The sequence below is a fragment of the Camelina sativa genome, chromosome 9 (assembly GCF_000633955.1).
Source record: "Camelina sativa cultivar DH55 chromosome 9, Cs, whole genome shotgun sequence".
In the NCBI taxonomy this organism is placed as follows: Eukaryota; Viridiplantae; Streptophyta; class Magnoliopsida; order Brassicales; family Brassicaceae; genus Camelina; species Camelina sativa.
The window spans coordinates 11970999-11991146 of NC_025693.1; the positions used below are offsets into that span (position 1 = coordinate 11970999).

At 34.8% G+C, this 20148-nt stretch overlaps 1 protein-coding gene across 1 annotated transcript; it reads right to left on the reverse strand.

Moving 5' to 3' along the window:
- LOC104715207 lies at nt 5337–7689 on the reverse strand. Its single transcript, XM_010432638.1, has 2 exons — nt 6960–7689; nt 5337–6035 (listed from the first exon to the last, which is right to left on the reverse strand). Exon 2 carries the CDS (start codon nt 6033–6035, stop codon nt 5337–5339), a length of 699 nt encoding a protein of 232 aa, XP_010430940.1. The 5' UTR covers nt 6960–7689.

A 20148-nucleotide genomic window follows, 5' to 3' on the forward strand; every position in this document is an offset into this window, starting at 1 on the left:
TCCGACAGGGCTACTAATAAACTCTTGAAACTTCAAATGCTCATAACATCGGTACATGTGTGATGCATCTTTGTAAAAATCATTAATATAGATGCTATTGAATTAAAAAATTATATAGTAAACACATAAATGGGGTTGATGAAGGCCACATGAATTTAAAAAATAGCTTTCAAAAGTTACTTAAAAAAATAACATGCAACTCCTACTTTGTTGGAGAGGTTGCTTCTCACTGTTTCAAGACAGATTGTGCGGTACTAGTCACGATAATTCAAGTCCCTAAAGACTGGTCCGCATATTTTAATCTTCTAGATGATTTCTACTTGCTCTGCGCTTTCTTTTCTCTCTTTTCTCTGTATAAGATATCACGCTCGTCGAAAACTGATTATCTCTTATTATCAAAAAAAAAAAAAAACTGATTATCTCGCTCGGTCGTCTAGATCTTTAATCTCTGTAATTTTGTTTGTATATACTTTTCATCCGACTTGTGCTACCAATTTTAGAGCTATATTGTAGTTAATGTTTGGTAAAGAAAAAAAATTTCTTATAAACATTTTAATGATTATAAAGGTAATATTGTATAATTGTATAGCTAACTAGTTGTGTTGGACACTGCATGCATGTCACGTAAAACATGGCTTCGATCAAATGAATCAAATCAAAGAGGCCACTAATTTTTGACAAAAAAAAAAGAGGCCACTAATTAAGCCAATGATGTTATAACAAGAGGTTTAGGGAATTGTTCTCTTATATTATTCATCTATCCCACATGATATAACATATATATAGTTATACAACATTAGGGTTTTAGGTTATACATCAGATCAACTAATGGGCCGATAATGGGCATCCATACAATATAGAATATTCATAACACTATCTCTTGGATGACCATTATAAAAATGTAGTCCCAAATGTGCATATGAGCATTCGTTAAAAACCTTACCATGAAAACCCAGTGGGAAAAACCATGGTTAAGGGAAAAAGAGTGCAGCGCGCTTTTACTCCCCCTCTTGAGTACATCACTTGAAATCTTCGAAATGACCGATCCAATATGATGAAGTAGCTTCTTAAAAGTAATGGCTGGAAACGCCTTGGTAAATGGTTCGTCAAATCTTCACTTGAATGAATCTGTAGTAAACGTGTATCGCTATTCTTCTATTGGTCATGGGTCTCGGAAGTGACTCATCTTTATCATTATCTTTGTTTTTCACAATCTCATCAATGTATATCAAAGACTTTGAAGATGATAGTCTTTCACCATTGGAATCATAATATTCCTCTCCAGACATTTATCTTTTGCGTGTTCTTTGTTGTCTCGTTAAAAACCTTTCATGGAAAAACCCAATGGGATAAAAAACTATGATAAGGGAAAAGAGTACAACCACGCTTATGATCATATTTCTCCCCCTGAAAGCATCATCTTCAGGTTATGCATTATGATCATATATATCATCTTTCCTGAACTGTTATAAACAGAGCTTTCAGGTACAAACTCATATGATCATCATATATTCTACTGGGTCATTGAACTTCAAATTATTTGAACCCCTTTCATATAGAAGACCTATTTAAACTTAAGCCCAAATATTCTTTTACATGTTGTAAATGAGAGAGTTCAAAGTCTAGAATCTCTTATTCTCATTAATCATTATCGAATAGAGGTTACATATATATTGCACAGTGTTAAGCCTTATTATGACTAATTCCTAAACATAATAGGGAATACATAAACCAACTTAGACTAATGAGCTTATGTCCGATGGGCTTCATGGATATGGACCGTGTTTGGGCTTGGTTATGGAGTCCATCCTTAAGTGGTTTATAACACTCCCCCTTGGATGACATAACCATGCCGATGCTAAGGGATCGATGCAATGTGCTTGGGGATGCTGCCTCATTAAAACCTTACCAGGAAAACCCATTGGGACAAAACCATGGTGAAGGAAAAAGAGTACAGCACACATTACTCCCCCTGTTCCAAGCATCACTCTAAGTCCTTAAGTCTTCGCATTCCAATCTGGTGCGTGAGCTTCTTGAATGTTGATGTCGGTAGTGACTTGGTGAAGAGATCGGCTGAGTTGTTGCTAGACTGAACTTATACCACTTGAACTTCTCCGGCCTTTTGTAGTTCATGTGAAGAAGAACTTGGGTAGTATATGCTTCGTCCGATCTCCCTTGATGTAACGTTCCTTGAGCTGTGCGATGTTGGCAATATTGTCCTTATATAATATGGTTGGCTTCTTGTCTTCAATCATGCCACAATCTGCTCTAAATGTGTTGAGTCATCGACCTCAACCAAATACACTAAACTTTCTTTGTTATAACTTGCATCAGCAAAACCAACTAAACCATCTTTGTTATAGTTAGTATAATACGGTTGGCTTCTTGTCTTCAATCATGCCACAATCTGCTGTAATGTGTTGAGTCATCGACCTCAACCAAATACACTAAACTTTCTTTGTTATAACTTGCATCAGCAAAACCAACTAAACCATCTTTGTTATAGTTAGTATAATATAAACCCAAATCTTTAGTTCCTTGTAGGTAACATAACAAATACTTAATTCCACTCTAGTGTCTCTGGGTCAGACAAGAACTAAATCTTGCAAGGAGGTTCACGACAAAACATATGTCTGGTCTATTGTGGCTAGCCAAGAACATTAACGCTCCTATAGCACTGAGGTATGGCACTTCTGGACCGAGAATCTCTTCATTGTCCTTCTTTGGACCAAATGGATCACTTTCCAAATTTAAACTCCTCACAACCATTGGGCTGGTCAATGGGTGAGCTTGGTCCATATTAAACCTCTTGAGTACCTTTTCAGTATATGCCATTTGATGCACAAGGATCCCATTATCAATGTACTCAAGTTGCAGCCTCAAACAGAACTTAGTTTTACCTAGGTCTTTCATTTCAAATTCTTTCTTGAGATATTCTACTGTTTGGGCTATTTCACCAGAGGTCCCAAGGATGTTTAAATCATCCACATACACTACTATTATTACAAACCCTTTGTTTGCAATCTTCTAAATAAAAATACATGGACTGATTGGGTCATTCTTATAGCCTTCTTTAGCTAAATACTCACTTAATCGATTATACCACATTCGACCATTCTGTTTCAGTCCATAAAGGGATTTGTTCAGCCTAATGCAATACTGTTCTCGAGAACCATTCTTATCTTTGAGTTCAATACCCTCTGGTAATCTCATATAAATTTCATTATCCATTGGACCATATAAGTATGCGGTTACAACATCCATTAACCGCAAATCCAGTTTTTCTCTTATAGCCAGACTTATTAAATATCTAAAAGTCGTTGCATCCATCACAGGGGAGTATGTCTCCTCATAATCTATTCCTGGTCTTTGAGAGAATCCGCATATCTCACGATTTCATTATTCTCATTTCTCTTCCTTACAAAGACCCATTTATGTCCAACTTTCTTTATATCACATTCCTCTTCTTTAAAGAGTTTAACTCCACGTCAATGGCTTCTTTCCATTTTAACCAATCTTTACTTTTGAGTGCACTCCAATATAGACGTGGGTTTATGATCCTCATTTATCTCAAGTGCTACCTTCTTTGCAAATATTTCATTGATGTCGACATCTTTACGGTTCCATTGAATTCCAGACATGATATAATTTATTGAGATCTCATTATTATCAATACCTTTAGGTCCTTGAGGTTCAGCGTCCCAAACCTCATTTGGTACCTTAGGATTTGCCGCGGCCATGTCTGTTAATTCCTTAACCTCGGTTTTATTTGCACCTTTATTAGATTTCTGAGGGTTCTTATCTTTGGAACCTAATGGTCTACCACGTTTCAAACGTGCCTTAGAATCTGTAGCAACTTGATTATTGTGTTCCTTTTGAACATCAATACGTATTGGTGCATTACAAGCTGGTATGTACGATTTCATAACTCTCTTTGGGTCAGCAAAGGAATCTGGCAATTTATTAGCTAGCTTTGCAAATGAATAATTTTTTGAACCTCTGCATCACATGCTAGAGTCCGAGGATCTTGCCAATTTAAGGATGTTTGATTCCATGTTAATTCTTTAACCAGCTTGCTTGTCTCTCCACCCAACATCAGGAAATTCGGATTCTGTAAACTGACAGTCCGTGTATCTGGCTTTAAATAAATCTCCTGTGGTCGGCTCAAGATACTTAATAATAGTGGGAGACTCATATCCAACATATATTCCCATCCTCCTCTAAGGTCCCATCTTTGTTCTCTGTGATGATGCAATATAAACAACACACCCGAATATTATTTTAGATGGGATATGTCTGGCTCATGACCCGTTAATAATTGAGATGGTGAATATTTATGTTCACTAGATGGCCTGATGCGTATAAGCTCTGCTGCATGTGATACTACATGTCCCCAAGCCGACACAGGGAGCCTTGACCTCATTAACAATGGACGAGCTATTGATTGAATACATTTAATCAAGGATTCATCTAATCCATTCTCTGTATGTACATGTGTTCCACACTTCCCCCCATGTACATACCATAACTATTAAATGCTTGGGATATAGATTCACCAGCCTTATCGTATAGTCTTAAGTGGAAAATCTGGTGATGACCTCATAATGAGTTTCCCTTGTGTACATGCTACAAACGTGAGATTTATAGGGATAACTTTTCTCTCTTTTTAGGAGTGTGCCCATTTGATTTTAATATCAGCTTACGCATCATGTTAGAACCCGGATGGCCAATCCGGTCATGCTATAAAGTGAATTATCTTATTCATTGCCAAATTAGCCTCTATCATATTAATCTTAGCATGGTAAAGACCAGTGGCTAGTGCAGGTATAGTCTCTAGGACTTTCTTATGTCCTTGTTCGATTTTAGTAATATATAGGAACTCGTTGTTTCCTTCACCCTTTATTTCAACATGATGACCATTCAATCGAATGTCTTTAAAGCTCAATAAGTTTTTCTTAGAGCTGGGTGTATACAAGGCATCACTTAGTTCAAGATGTGTGCCATAAAATTTAAGTCTCACCGTAGCTATCAATTTGGCTTACTATACCCGCTATTTTGCTAATGTTGGCATTTTTCATAATGAGATTGTGCAAAATATCTCTTAACCTTCAAAATTGTGTGGCTTAATCCACTATCCACCACAATTATGTTCTTGCCCTTAGCCATTTCTCAATATGGACAAGAATTTATGTTTTAAGCTTTAAAGTAATAAAACAAGCAAGTATATATTGAAGGAAATAAAATCATTGAATTTAAACCAAAATAATTATCCAAAACAATAATTCAATCAAATGCAAAGCATAAAATATAAAATTAAGCAAATACAATTTTTGAGTTTAATTATCTTCTTTTAAGCAATCGGATGTCTCATAGTCCAATTGGTCGTCATTCTCATGGTCAAAGTCACCCTCACCATCGAGATGCACCAAATTGGCTTCTTGATTTTTCTTTAAATTCTCTTGATAGAGATCAATAGGATGCTCAACGTTTTGCCCATCTTGTCCCAATGATTCGGCATACAAACAGGAGATGAGACTTGCATATGTTTTAAAACTTCTTTCACGAATTTGCTGCTGAAGCAGTATGTCATTAGTGTAATAGGTTGAGAGTGTCTTCTCTATCAAGTCCTCATCAGTAACCTCTATACCACATAATTTCAATCTTGAGGCTATCTTAAATAGCTCTAAATTATACCTATCCATGGATTTAAAATCCTGGACCCTTAGGGTTTTCCAATCGACTTGAGCCTTTGGTAGGAGCACCATCTTTTGGTGTCCATATTTGTTTGTCAACTCTGTCCAAAGCTCAAGAGGATCCTCAATAGTGAGGTACTGACTTTTGAGGCTCTCATCCATATGATGGCGTATATACATGATTGCCTTATACTTATCTCCTTTAGAACAGTTATTATCATCCTCAATGCATTCGCAAAGCTCTTTTGATTTCAAGTGGATCTTAGTATCCAATGCCCATTGTAAATAATTATCGCCAGAGGCGTTAAGGGCTGTGTACATGAGGTTGTTGAGCTTTGCCATCTACAATGCAAAACATACATTCGATCATTAGCATGCGGTATTATGAGACCGATCCATGCAATCAATATTAGTTCATGCGGTAATGAGACCGAACCATGCCTTAGGCCATGCGGTATTTGAGACCGAACCATGCCTTTCTTTTACTCATAATTTTCGTTGCTTAATATGCATGCAAGACAACAAATCCTAGATAGATACTAGCATGCAAAGTTTTCCTTTTTTCTTAAGTAATTTGAGTTTTAGTAATTTTCCTTTTCTTAGATTGATTTTCTTTTTATCTTCTAATAGGATAATGTCAAAGTTCCGATTTTAATGGCTAGGTTTTAGGATTTCGAATTTATGCAATCCAACAATGATAATGATCGAACAACCTAGAACAAACAGATTTTGATCTTCTTCTAATTCGATTTTATGTTTCTAGGTTCGATTAATGTTCTAGATCAAAGCTTTCATGCAATCATCAATAATTGAAACTAAACAATCAATCAATCAACCACAAACAACCAGATTTTAATCTTCAAATAATCGGTTCAATTTAACAAGCAATCTAGCATCCTAAACCTCACGCAATCTGATTTTAGTATTTTAGGGTTTTAGGATCTAAAACTTATGAATTTATTTGTTGTTGTTTACTTATAGTTTTAGGGTTCATGCAGCTTGATTAACATGCAAAAATAACTTAAGCAATAAACGATTTTCTAACACCCTAGACATGATCCGATTTTCATACTTATGATGCATGCAACAAACAATAAAGCAATAGCAACAATAAACAAACAATCCATGACAAGCAAATCCAATTTTTAGGGTCATAGGAATCATAGATCTTAATCCTTTTGTTAGATTGTGCAGTTGCAGGTTTTAGGGTTCAATAGTTTTCTAGGTCAGGTTCGATTATATGGTCCCATAAGTTTTCGATTTTACCTTAACACCAAAGGGGTATGACAGGTTTTGATCTGGGAGCTAAAGACCTCAAATTTCCCTTGATCATGAGCCACGAACCTCGATCTAGACTGCAAACTGCTTTCACACGAACAGATCTCGGACCGCTCCTTGTACTGCTCTCGTCCCGCTCCACGTACCGCTCACGTACTGCTCTCGTACCGCACTCGTCTCGAAGCCGCGAACCACACAGGTACCGGACTACGAACCTCGAACTGGTTTCGGATGGAATTTGATCACAAGCACATGTTTGCTCGTGAACACCAATAGATCTTCGAAACAGGAACTAGTCTCGAACAAAAGGGAGGAACGTCGGTGGTTTAGGGTTTTGATGAAAGAGAGGGATGAACGACGGCTCTTAGGGTTTTAGGGTTTTTACTGAGCTGGGCGTTAGAGCAAGTCGTGCTGATAACGTGTTGTAAATTAGAGAGTTCAAAGTCTAGAATCTCTTATTTTTATTAATCATTATTGAATGGAGGTTACATATATATAGCAAAGTGTTAAGCCTTATTATGACTAATTCCTAAACATAATAGGGAATACATAAACCGACTTAGACTCATGAGCTTATGTCCGATGGGCTTCATGGATATGGACCGTGTATGGGTTTGGTTATGGAGTCCATCCTTAAGTGGTTTATAACATTACATACAATTTTCCAAACAATCATCTTATATATAGGAGTTATTCATAATCTCCTTGTAAAACATTCTCTTTCAACTTTTCTTCTTAGTATGGTACTACAATACCATTTTTCTATGTAAGATGAGATAACATCTCTTTCATCAGATGTCAAATCTGTAACCTCAAGAAATTTCATGAAATATCTAACTTTATACAATCTGATTCTCCATCTTTCAGGAGTAATATTTCATCACTGATTATTTCTCCATATATTCCTTGGTATGTGAAGTCTCTACTGGAGATTAGATAACATTTTCATCATCAACATATTCGCACTTGTTCATGTACCTTTCTTTTAACAAGAACCACTTGTAAGTGCTGAAGAGAAAAGAGACAAATATAATTTTTCTTTAACGAGGTTCAGCAAAGGCCTACGTCCTCAAACTTTTTTTTTGAAAATACTTCTTGAACACAATTACAATTAGTGTTCAGTCTCGGATTTACACAACCCTAAGATCTTCTCTTAGCTTGTTTTCGATTTATTTTCAATCCACTATGAGATCCCTAAGATCAACAACAATGATCTAAACTCATAATATTCTCATAGAGATAAACTCTTACCATTTTCTCCTCAAATGTGTCAAAAGTCATCAAGACTTTTACTCGCTTTTACAATGTTCTCAAGAACTATAATTTATTGCTTCAAGCAATATAATAACTTTAAGCGATAGACTGAATCAAGTCTTGCTTTTATTGTCGAACTCATAAGGGATCTAAAATAGTTGCTTCCACCAAAATAGAATACATCTCTCATAATTATTTTCTGAGAACCATTGTACTACTACACATACTTTATTTCTCATAAATATCCACTTATGTCCAACTCAATTTACACTATCAAGTGTAAGGACTACAAGTCCAAACATTATTTCTTCAAGAAACTGAACTATCTCAAATAATTACTTCTTTCAATGATTAACCAATCATTCTTTGTGTACACTTTTCAATGATAAAATTTCTATTAACTGTGGTTTATGATCCTTGATTTTTATCCATAAAATCATCAACTGCAACACTGCATGCAAACATATTAATTTACGCTCCTTTTCTTTTCCGAGGATGCTCATATTTAGAACCATAAGTCTATCATACTTCATGCGATCTTTAGACTTACTAGCAGTTGATTTTATCCTTCTAGGATATAATTTCAATTGGAGCACAGCTGGTATATGTGACTATGTCACTCAAGGTCAGAAAATGCCTTCTAACATATTTGCTAAGCTTTGCAAATAAATTATGTTTTTCAATATCTAGCGCACATTTAAAAGTAAGAGGATCCAGATAATTTCTTCCAATAAATATATTTTCCAGCTGTTTACTTTCTCCCCCTCATGTTGGAAAGACTGACTCACTGAAACAGCAGTCTCTGCATCTCGAGCCTCAAACTTTCAAGATATTCAATCTGTAAAAGAGATTCATATCCAACTTTTTTCCAACATTTTTTTTTCAAATACCATCTTATATCACTGTGGTGGAGCAACTCAACATGTATAACACATTTTAGATGGAATATATCTGGTTTCTGACCCAAACCAATTATAATGGGGATACTCATGATAATTCGTTGGTCCAATGCGAATTTCTTGACATATAGAGACATTTATGTCAATTACATAGCTTGGTTTCACCACCATTGTCAATTAACCAAATACTCTCACAAACTCGAGATTGCATGTTCATAACAAACATATATAGTGGATGATCAGTCCACAATATCTCTTTGTATACGTACCAGAAAATTGACACTATCCAAATTCATGGGGTCGGTGAAAGCCATATAATCGGCTTGCTTTCTAAAGCAGCACACATAAAAAATCACTAGGAAAACTCTTTAGGTTCTCTAATAAATCTTTTCAGAAATTTCTGATTATTCTTTCGCATCACTACTGAACCGGAATGGCTTAACCAGTCATGCCAAACAGTAAGATTTTCATTAAACTTCTGGTTTATTATAAGCATTTTATCTTCTAGATAATGCATGTAATCTCTAAAATACTTTTCTTGTCTTGGGTAATACTTATGATTTCAAAGTATTTTTTTCGCTTATTGTCTCAACATGATCACTTTTCAAATCCTCAAGATTTGCTCTTTCATATGAGTGATTAAACTCATTTTGGATGTGAACATAATCTTATATTTGTTCCATCACCTCTGTATGTGGGATTCCTTAATTCTCCCTCTCGAGATGATGACACTTCATGTCTATCAATCTCGATTTGAATCCCACTCTGTAATCAATAACATTCTCAAATTGGGTCGTCTATTATTTTTATATATAAATATATATTTTAATCAGTTAACAATGAATATAGATTTTTTATAAAACATTAGCTAATAAAGCTTATTTATTTGCTAATCTACAAAATACATGAAAGAATACTTATCTCGATTGAGACGGTATTAGGAATCCGAGACGGAAATATCATTGGCGAATGAATATTTGCTTAGTCCTTCGACTTATGTTGCAACACAAAACTTTAGCTCGATCTGAGTGGTCGGCATATTATTTATTCCATCTTTTGCTCCGAACTATGACATGTCGGCAAAGGATTTTGGTGGAAAAATCTTACGACCGATCGTTTCCTATCATATATTAAAGTATGAGTCATTCATTAGACATCAAACACCAATATATACACTAATAAGAAAGTGATGATTATTAATATATTATATATGAACAATCAGATGATTATTACTATCAAAATTTAGAATCACCGAGTAACTAAACCGACTTGAAAGCAATGATGGACCAAACAAAACAATAAAATTTATCAAGCAATAATAACCAGACGTGTGTATGATCGGTAATACCATAACAAATAAAATATTAAGTGCTAACAAACAGATCTCCTTGTCAAGCTATAATTATGAAATATGATACTTATCTCGATTGAGTAGTTGAAACCGTATGCTACGGTGGGTTCGGAAGCAGAGATCTAAACCAAAGACCGTGTCTCCAAGCAATGTCTATTAATGAATACTTGCTCCATCCTTCGCTTTAAACCGTTTTTGTGAAAGCAAGGATGTTAGAAAGTGGAGATGTGTCCGCTGAGGATCTTGGCAGCAATATTTATGACCAACTATTTCCTATCACAGATATATTGAAGTATGAATCATTAGATATCAAAAGTGGAACGTCTTTAGCTCGAGAGAATTAACCAAACTAAAGCATGATAATATTGACTAGTTGGAATGAAACAATATAATTATATTAAATAAAGCTCCCATAGAAGCATGGTGAAATTCTTAAACATGAGAAAGCATGATACGTCATGTCCAACTAAGAGGAAGTCATAACGATAATTATAAACTAGCAGATGGACCTCCACAATAAACTAAGCATGAGTATGATTATATATACGATATACTACATCGACAATTATAAACCATGTCAGGATCAAAAACAATAAACAAACTAATAAACCATAAGATATGAGCCAATCAAAAACAATAAACCATAAGATATGAGCCAGTCGATAAAGAACAAGGTTACTTATCTTGATGGAAACATCATTACTCATAAGAACTCAGAGAAATAGACACCATCGACGAATGATTATTTGCTTGGTTTACCAACTCATGTTGCAACAGCAAATTCTCGATGGAAACAATTAGAGAAGTTGGTGACGTTGGAGAAAGAGGAACGATGACGGCTGCTCAAACGTATCAATGGTTAGGGTTAGAGCATGCTGATAATCGTGTTATAACAAGAGGTTTAGGGAATTGTTATCTTGTATTATTCATTTATTCCACACGATATAACATATATATAGTGATACAATATTAGGGTTTTAGGTTATATATCAGATCTACTAATAGACTGATAATGGGCATCCATACCATATAGAATATTCATAACAAATGATGCCAATAGTATGGACGATTTTGTGCATTTACAAATATGCCTTTTCAATTTTTGTTTACATGTATATATACTAGGATTGGACCCGCGTTACAGCGTGGGAAAATATTCATTAATATGTAATTTGATTTGTAGTAGAAATTGGAATACGTAAAATATTGTAGAAGATTGCATTTGTAAAAACACAAACTCATAACATATGTTTTGACGGACTAACCCGTAAAACATTGTAATCGTATAAAAAGATACATTTAAAATAAAACGCATTTGTCGAACTAATCTGTAAAAGACTGCATTTATAAAAAATACGCAATCACAATGTATATTTTTACGGAACAACCCATAAACATTGCAATCCTAAAATTATGTACGTATAAAATTACACACTCATAGTATATGTTTTGATGGACCAATCAGTAAAATATTGCATTCGTAAAAAAATATATTTGTAAGAAATACACACTCATAGTGTATAACAACCCACTAAAAGAATGTATTCATAAAAATATGAATTTGCAAAAAATACACATTCACAATATATTTTGATGGACCAACCCATAAAGGATCGTATTCATAAAAATATCAATCCTAACCGTCCTACCATATGATTGTGAGTTTTGCAAACCAACCTGTACACTTTTATAAAAAATCCTATATTCGTCTAAATCCTATATGTATATATTAGATTTGCTAGATTTGATTAACTTTTTAAAAATATGTTGTTGAGAAGTAATTTTTAAGATATTATAGATATTCTAAATTCTTATAATACAGCAGAAATTTAAGTCCAAAAATATATCAACTTATATTTTTGGATCATTTTTTAATAGTATAGTGTTATTGCATATATTTGGTCACTGTTTGTTCTTAAAGTAATATTACAAAGCCTATATATATTATGTAATCCAAATGAGGTAATTTTATTTTACATTAAATGATTCCATAAACCTTATAGTTTTCAAAGTTTAATATGAATAATATAAAATATTATATGAGGTAATAAGTAATTGCCACTGGAATACTGTTTTTTTTTTTTTATGGGCAAAACATGTATGAAACAACCCGACCCTTTTTTTTTCTTTTTAATAATTAAATACAATATATAATTAAGTATCCCATACTACTTAATTAAACAAACCAACCCACACCCGGTAACCAACCAATAATAAACCAACATCCAATTACATGCACAGCGGAAACATATCAATAATACAAAACCAATACAATAGCATTTCTATCCATTCTATCCAGCAACCTAACATATCTCTATCCAAGGTTCCATCCTAAACAATATAACAAAGACCAACAACACACAAACGAGACCCTAGTTCATCCTCCTCCTCATCGCCATGATTCCACGTCACATACCTGCACACCACAAACAACAATTGAGATGCGTAAGTATTATCATAAATACTTAGTGAGGCCGTCCTCCCATCTACTAGGTTATACACACAAGCATATGAGACCCTCAAGTTATGCAAGCAAACAAAACACAAGCAATACATCAAACCAGGAAAACAAGTCTCGGTGGAGACTAGTGTCGACCGATGCCACCAGAAGGTGTCGACCGATGCTGAAACCAAAGGTGTCGACCGATGCCACAAGAAAGTGTCGACCGATGCTGAACCAGAAGTGTCGACCGATGCTCGAATGGTGTCGATCGATGCCATATCTGCAGACGCGAACTGCGCGAACACGAACGACGAAACCCGATTCCAAACCATCCCGAATCCGTTCCAAACTCACCCAATTACCTCAGAAATCACTGGGAATCACAAAAGCAACGAACCCAAGCAACAAAACAACACAAACAGCAAAGAAAACACACAAACAAGAGAGATCTCATGCTTAGATCAACCATGGTCAAGCACTCACCTCAAGAACAGGAAGATTGGAATGAGAAACGTGGAAAACAACACCTCCAGAAGCTCCCCCTTCGTTTCCAGCAACAACTAACCCTCCTATAGCCTCAGATCTCTCCAAAAACTCCAAGAACAAGCCCAGAAAGTCACAAAAACGTTTCTCTCTCTTTTCTCTCTTTCTTTCACTAAGCGGCGACCAAATAACTCCCCAAAAACCCTTAAACTCGTCCTTAGACGCTTATAACACGATTTAGGGATTTAATTGAACCAAACCGAACCAATTCGGCAATTATTCAAACCGGCCGAACCCAGAAATTAGTGGTGTCGATCGATGCCACTAGGGTGTCGATCGACACTCCTTTCAAAATCACAAAATCCGGTTCGCGGATGTTACAGTGTAGAAGATAAATAATGTGTTTACAAATATGCCTTTTTAATTTTTGTTTATCTAATTTAATAAAGTAGAGTTACACCCTCTAAGAAGCTCCCTCCACCCGACACGTGTCATCCTCTAAATTCTTTTCTTTTTTAATTAGATGCATTTGTTAACGGGCTGTAACTGGGTTTGTTAATGGGCTGTAACTGGGTTAATGCCACACAATTACGACGGAATCTTGGAGAGTCGGAGTAGTCTTCTCCTCTTCCCCGGCTCTCTCTCTTCCCCACTCCTCCATGCTTATCTTTTCATCTCCGGCAGATCCCCGTTGCCGATCTCCTCAATTCCTCTCTTTTTCGAATCAAATTTCTTCATTTCCTATTTGAAAGTGCGATATTAATATTCAGAATTACAGGGTTGTGTGGATCTTTTTTAATGGCGTCAAGTGATAAACAAAGAAGCCCAAACTTCACCTTCACCTCTCCAAGTATTGATCGGGTAAGTTATGTTTTAAAATCGATTCTGGCCATACCCATTTTGATTACGCCCATAGAATTTTGTGAAGGTTACTTCTTTTATTTGGTTATAGAGTTATTCTCGTGTTTTGATTCTTTTTTAAAGGTCGGGTCATGGTCGTGGGATCCTTTTTAGTTTGAATAATTGACCATTCATTTCAGATTTAGGGGTCTTTTAAATTGTTCTAAAACGATCATTGAGATAGAGACATAGGTCGTTTCAGCTTACTACATCGTGTCCTGTGAGAAAGATTTGTTAAGCTTAAACTGAAATGTCATCTATAGTTTTGATCATCTATGTTCCGTATGTAGTTGACAGAGAAAGACCTAGACCCATTTATCGCTTCTTCTGTGTTCGCTATGTTTCTAATGATCTTCTTCCCTTTTTCTCTCAAGTTTGTGAGAACCAAACTGCGTCTGGCTGGTAAGATTTTGGAATTATTCCTCAACAGCTTTCTCATAATGTTGACAATGGATCACTACAACAAGCACCAATATGGACCGTGTAGGTTTTCTCTCATGAAACGTGCTTATATGTGTATGATTTGTTTTTAAAAATCTGACTTCTTTAGCTTACTTAGGTATTTTTTTTTTTGTGTTGGAACCACCCTCAATGATTGTCGAATTTGATGAGCTACGTACTACCAGAGGAAGATATGCTCTCATCTCATTCCATTGACCAAAAACAAACTGAGGTTTGTCAGTGACTCTTTAGTGTTGATTTGTTATTTTCTTCCTCTCTTCTTCTTCTTCAAAGAGGTTTCTTTGGAATGTTGGCTTTAGGAGTTTCAGGTTATGGCCCTGATGAAGTTATAAATTTTATTAAACTTGCAGGAGAGGTCCATTAGAATCTCAAATGTATTTAGCGTCTCTGTTAATTTACTGGGCACTGCTTATTGTTGTTTCCTCCCATTTAACTGCAGGTTGCTTGGACTCGCTGGATAGAAATATTTCTTTACTGCAGGCCAGGTTGGTAAACTATTAAATTTGAAATGTCCTTAGGTTTTCCTCCCATTAAAACTAATTCTACCCTGATTTTATGCCTCTCCTTAATGGTTAAATGGCCTAACCACCGTGACTCCCTAATTACCTTCCTAAGCTCTATCACATTACTATTTTCCTGCCATAAATGGTAATTCAACCCTGATTATATGCCTTTACTTAATGGTTAAATCGCCTAACCGCTGTGTTTTCCTAATTACGTTCCTGATTATTTGCCTTCCCTTAATTGTGCGATCCGTTACAATTTCACCATAACTTACTAATTACTACCCCGATTTAAAGCCTTACCTTTTCACATATATATTTGATTTCATCCCTCATGAAATTTAAAACCTAAACAACCCTTCCTCCGACCTAGAAAAACACAAATGTCTTCCAAAGATCCTCCTTCATATACCCCTATTTTCTCCTATCTCAAGCTCGATGAAATTACCGAGTCCATAGACACACCAACCATCCTCATTCGTCTACTCCATTTCTGGGATGCCCGTGATTTCAAACGCAACAATCTTCTTCTTAGTGTCGAGTGTCTTCTTTTGGATGAGGAGGTACAAATTTTATTCTTCTTCTAAGAAACACTTACACTTACAAAATGTCCTTGATTGTCAAATCTGATCAGATACGTACTACCAGAGAAAGGCATCAGTGGACATGATGATGACTTGCTAGAGCGCAAGACCATTTATGGTTTCTGGTATGGAGATCCACATTTGTTTTTTTGTTCGTTGTTTCTTAGGTTTTCCCTTTCTCACTTTCTCATAATGAGTGGGAGAATGATTCGTATGTTTTCTCTCCTTCAGCTGGGAATGAATTTTGAGACAACCAGGTCGCAGGTCTTCTATCCTTTATGCTTTTCCGTTTAACTCAGAGAAGAAACGAGGTGGTGTTACTGTTAAAAAAATGGTAAATATCTGCTTCTTCCCCAGTCCATCGTGTGTGTTAGTTCAACTTCATGTTCGATTTGGTTGTTTTCATTATAATTAGAGAATAATTTGATAAAACGTACACTGACTCACTCAGTGTCTCTTCTCTTTTTGTCTTCTAACTAATGAATTAGGGTTTCCACGGGCGCTTCTTATTAGAACGAGCAAATTAAGGTATACTAATCCTAGGGTTTATTTTTTTAAAGTTAAGGTAAGGCATCTTCTCTTGTCTTTTCTTTGTCTTCTAACTCAGGAGGATTTTGGTGCCCGGTGAGGATCGGAGGACGTTGGTTGTTTTGTTTCCGTAGTTGGTGTCTCTTCTTCTGGTTTGACCGACGGCCAAGTACAGGTTTTAAAAATTCTAGGGTTCTTTTTTTCTGGGTTTCTCTTTAAAGTCGTTGTTTGATTCAGACTTGTAAAATTAACTAATATGGTTATAATCTAATTTTGTATATGTTGTGCAGGTCGGTTGAAGAATGAAGACTGACTAAGGTAAGTTAACTCTGTTCTCTTCTCTTTGTTCTTTTTTACTTGGATTTTTGAGATTTACCAAGTTATACTACTAACCCTGCTTCTAATGTTGTTTTCTCTTTCTCGCTCAGCTGATTTGATGGTTGTTGCAGTAGCACTTGGGATAAAAACAAAAACAGAGGTTTGTCACAGGTAATTTTTCACTTAATATATGAGATTTTCCTTTTCGATAATAATGACTCTTAGTGTTGTTCTGATGCTTTCTTCTCCTCTGCAGCTGTCCGTGACTACAGACTGTCTCTCCAACCTCAAAAATTGAATGGAGGAAGCATTGCATTTCCAGTGGTTCTTATCACATGTAATTTTAAGTTTTTTCACTTTATATGTGAATTTTATATAATGACTCTTTAGTGTGGATCTGATACTTTCTTCTCCTCTGCAGCTGTTGTCAGTGACTACAAACAGTCTAACTTGAATGATGAAAAGAGAAACATACATATGGAGTTATAGAATTGTGAGACAATGGGATCTGCCACCACTATTTTTCTTTGCTGCTTAGGTTTTCCCTGTTCACTTTCTCATATGGCCTATTGGATTTTCTTTCTCGACAACTTTGTGGGTATGACATTGTTTCTTTCTCTATTATATTCAGATTGATGAATTGGCATTCTTCGCTCCTTGAATGTTGGCTTTAGGAGCTTCAGATTATGGCCCTGTTGAAGGTTAAAAGTTTATTTAACTTGCAGGAGAGATACATTAGAATCTTAAATGTATGTAGTGTCTCAGAAAATTTTATGTTGTGAACACTCAATTCTTACCAAAACAATCGCTAAAATATTTGCTTCCCAACATAAAATATCCCAAACTCCTCTACTAATTACTATACGAACATAAGTTAGCAGTTTCGAAATTTGAATCCCAAATCAAAATAAATAAATACCCAAAACTATGATTCCCTCCTATGTCCGTTAAATTAAATATTTACTTCAACCCCTAATTTTTAGCTACCAAACGTCTTTACGTCAGCACTTATATTGCATTTTCAGTTCTTACATCATACTTACTTCCTAATTTCCTTCTCCTAAATCTCTTATTATTTCAATTTTCTTAGAAATTTAACATTTGCAGATACTATGATTCCCAAGAAAGTCTATGTGTACCATGCATTTTTATTAAATTTAATAAATAAATGTTTTCTGATATTACATATTTAAAAGTTTATGTGTTAAGTATTTTATCTTGGAACATATAAAATCAACAACTCTTAATAAGAAATTTAAAATAAATAACTATATTTAAATATATATATAACTAATATATTAATATAACCCACGCAACGCGTGGGATTTTTCCTAGTATGTATATATATTAGGTTTACAAGTTAAAAAAAGGTAGGACGTGACATTTGCAGGTAGAGCCAGGGCCGGTCCAGAGGGGAAGTTACCCAAGCAAAGGCTTCAGGTCCCAAATTTTTGTTTCTTTTTTCTTTAGTAGTTAAGGCCTTTTTTTAATTTTATGTAAGTAAGTCTATAGAAAAATGTTCAATTATATAGAAAATAAATAGATTTTTGCTCTAAAATCAGATTTTAGTATGAATTTGGGTCAAATTTTTTAATTTTTAGGATAAATTTATTAAAAAGAGGTCCATAATTTTTTTCTTTAATATAAAGGATACAAAAAATTGTTCTAAAAACCTTTAAACCGGGTTGTGCGTAGGGCAGCCAATAATACCAGACTGGCACTGGGTAGAGCATTTGACATATGAAAGTTTTAAACTTTTTTAAAGTAATGGAATCTGAGTAAGATAGTTCGGAAACTGATGTGTCAGATTGGGACCATCTTTTAAATACATATAAGTTAACCATCGTTTTTGTTAGTAGACGACATCATGTGTCATATGCATGTGGAAAGGATTTGTCCCATTTCTTCACCTAATTATAATTTTCTTCACCTAATTATAATTTAAGGACCATTATTATAGAGTTTAATCGTTCTGTAACTCTCTTCTTTTAATATCGTAGTAATACTTCATTGCATACATCATTGCAGTTTTACCATTGAGTACGACTCTCCTTCCTTTATTTCTCGTTTACTATATATATATATATATATATATATAGGAAAAATCATATTTTAAATTTTCAAATTATCACTGAGTAGCACTTTAAACTTCGAGATTTTTTCACTAACACTACAAACCTTTAAAATAATTTCACTAACATTTTAAACATTAAAACTAACTTTCTTGTTTGCACTGCCATAAAAGATGACAAAACAGTTATATTCGTCAACGTGAAATAGTTAAATTATGTTGGTTTGATATAAATACTAGTTTAATTAATTTAATTTAATTTTACTATTTATTAAGATTAATTAAAAAAAATACATTTTTTGTCCATTCACCGTCCGATCATAAACTCTCGTCCAACCCTAGTCTTATCATGGTTACTTATTACTTACGCCTTTGATAAAACCTCTAAAACAAGAGATTAAAACACAAGAGAACAATAATCAAAGGAAAAAATGAAAATTCAGAGAAGCAAGGTTAAAACATTTGACAAATGTAAAATTGAAGACGACAACATATTTTTAGAAGCTTCATTGGTTTCCAATGAGAAGTCAATCAGTTTGAATCAGAATCCAGTGGAAATTTCTTTACCAAAAGGATTAATAATGTGATGAATAACGCCGTAAAAGTTTCGTCTACAATGAAGATGATTTATTTATAAAAACTAAAACTAATTTAAATTTAAATTAAACCAACATATTTAACTATTTCGCGTTGATGGATAATATTATTTTGTCACTTTTTATGACGGTACAAACATGAAAGTTAGTTTTAAGGTTGCAAGTGTTAGTAAAATCATTTTAAAGGTTTAAAGTGTTAGTAAAATCATTTTAAAGGTTTATAGTGTTAGTGAAATTCTCTCGAAGTTTAAAGTGCTACTCAGTGACACTTTGAAGGTTTAAAATGTGATTTCTCGTATATATATTTCAGTTTTTTTTAACGCAAATTCTATTAGATAAAAGAGCAAGGTTCAAATATAGAAACGAGCATGACAACAAAAATGTAAGAGAGCATAACTCATTACTAGAACAGAGGAAAACAGAGCAAAACAGAGCAAGCTTGACTAGACTTTGCCCCTCCATCTCATCGGTCTGCTGCAATCCGATCGTGTAACCATCCCGGCCCACCCAAGGCTAGGTAAGATGCAAGCCGACCTTCCTTCGTAACACTCGATGCAATCGCCTTAGCCAAAGAGTTGGCTTTCGGTGAAGAGAGTATAATTACCACTTCCCCCATCACCTGTATTGCAGTAGTGATCTTATCCAGCTCAGAACGATACTTTGGCCAATTTTCTGGTGACTCTAAAGCCGTTACCACCGCCTGGCAATCCGTCCAGATTTCACAGGTAGTAAAACGAAGAGCAGTAAGACTTTGGAGACACCATAAGAGACAGCTAAGCTCAGCA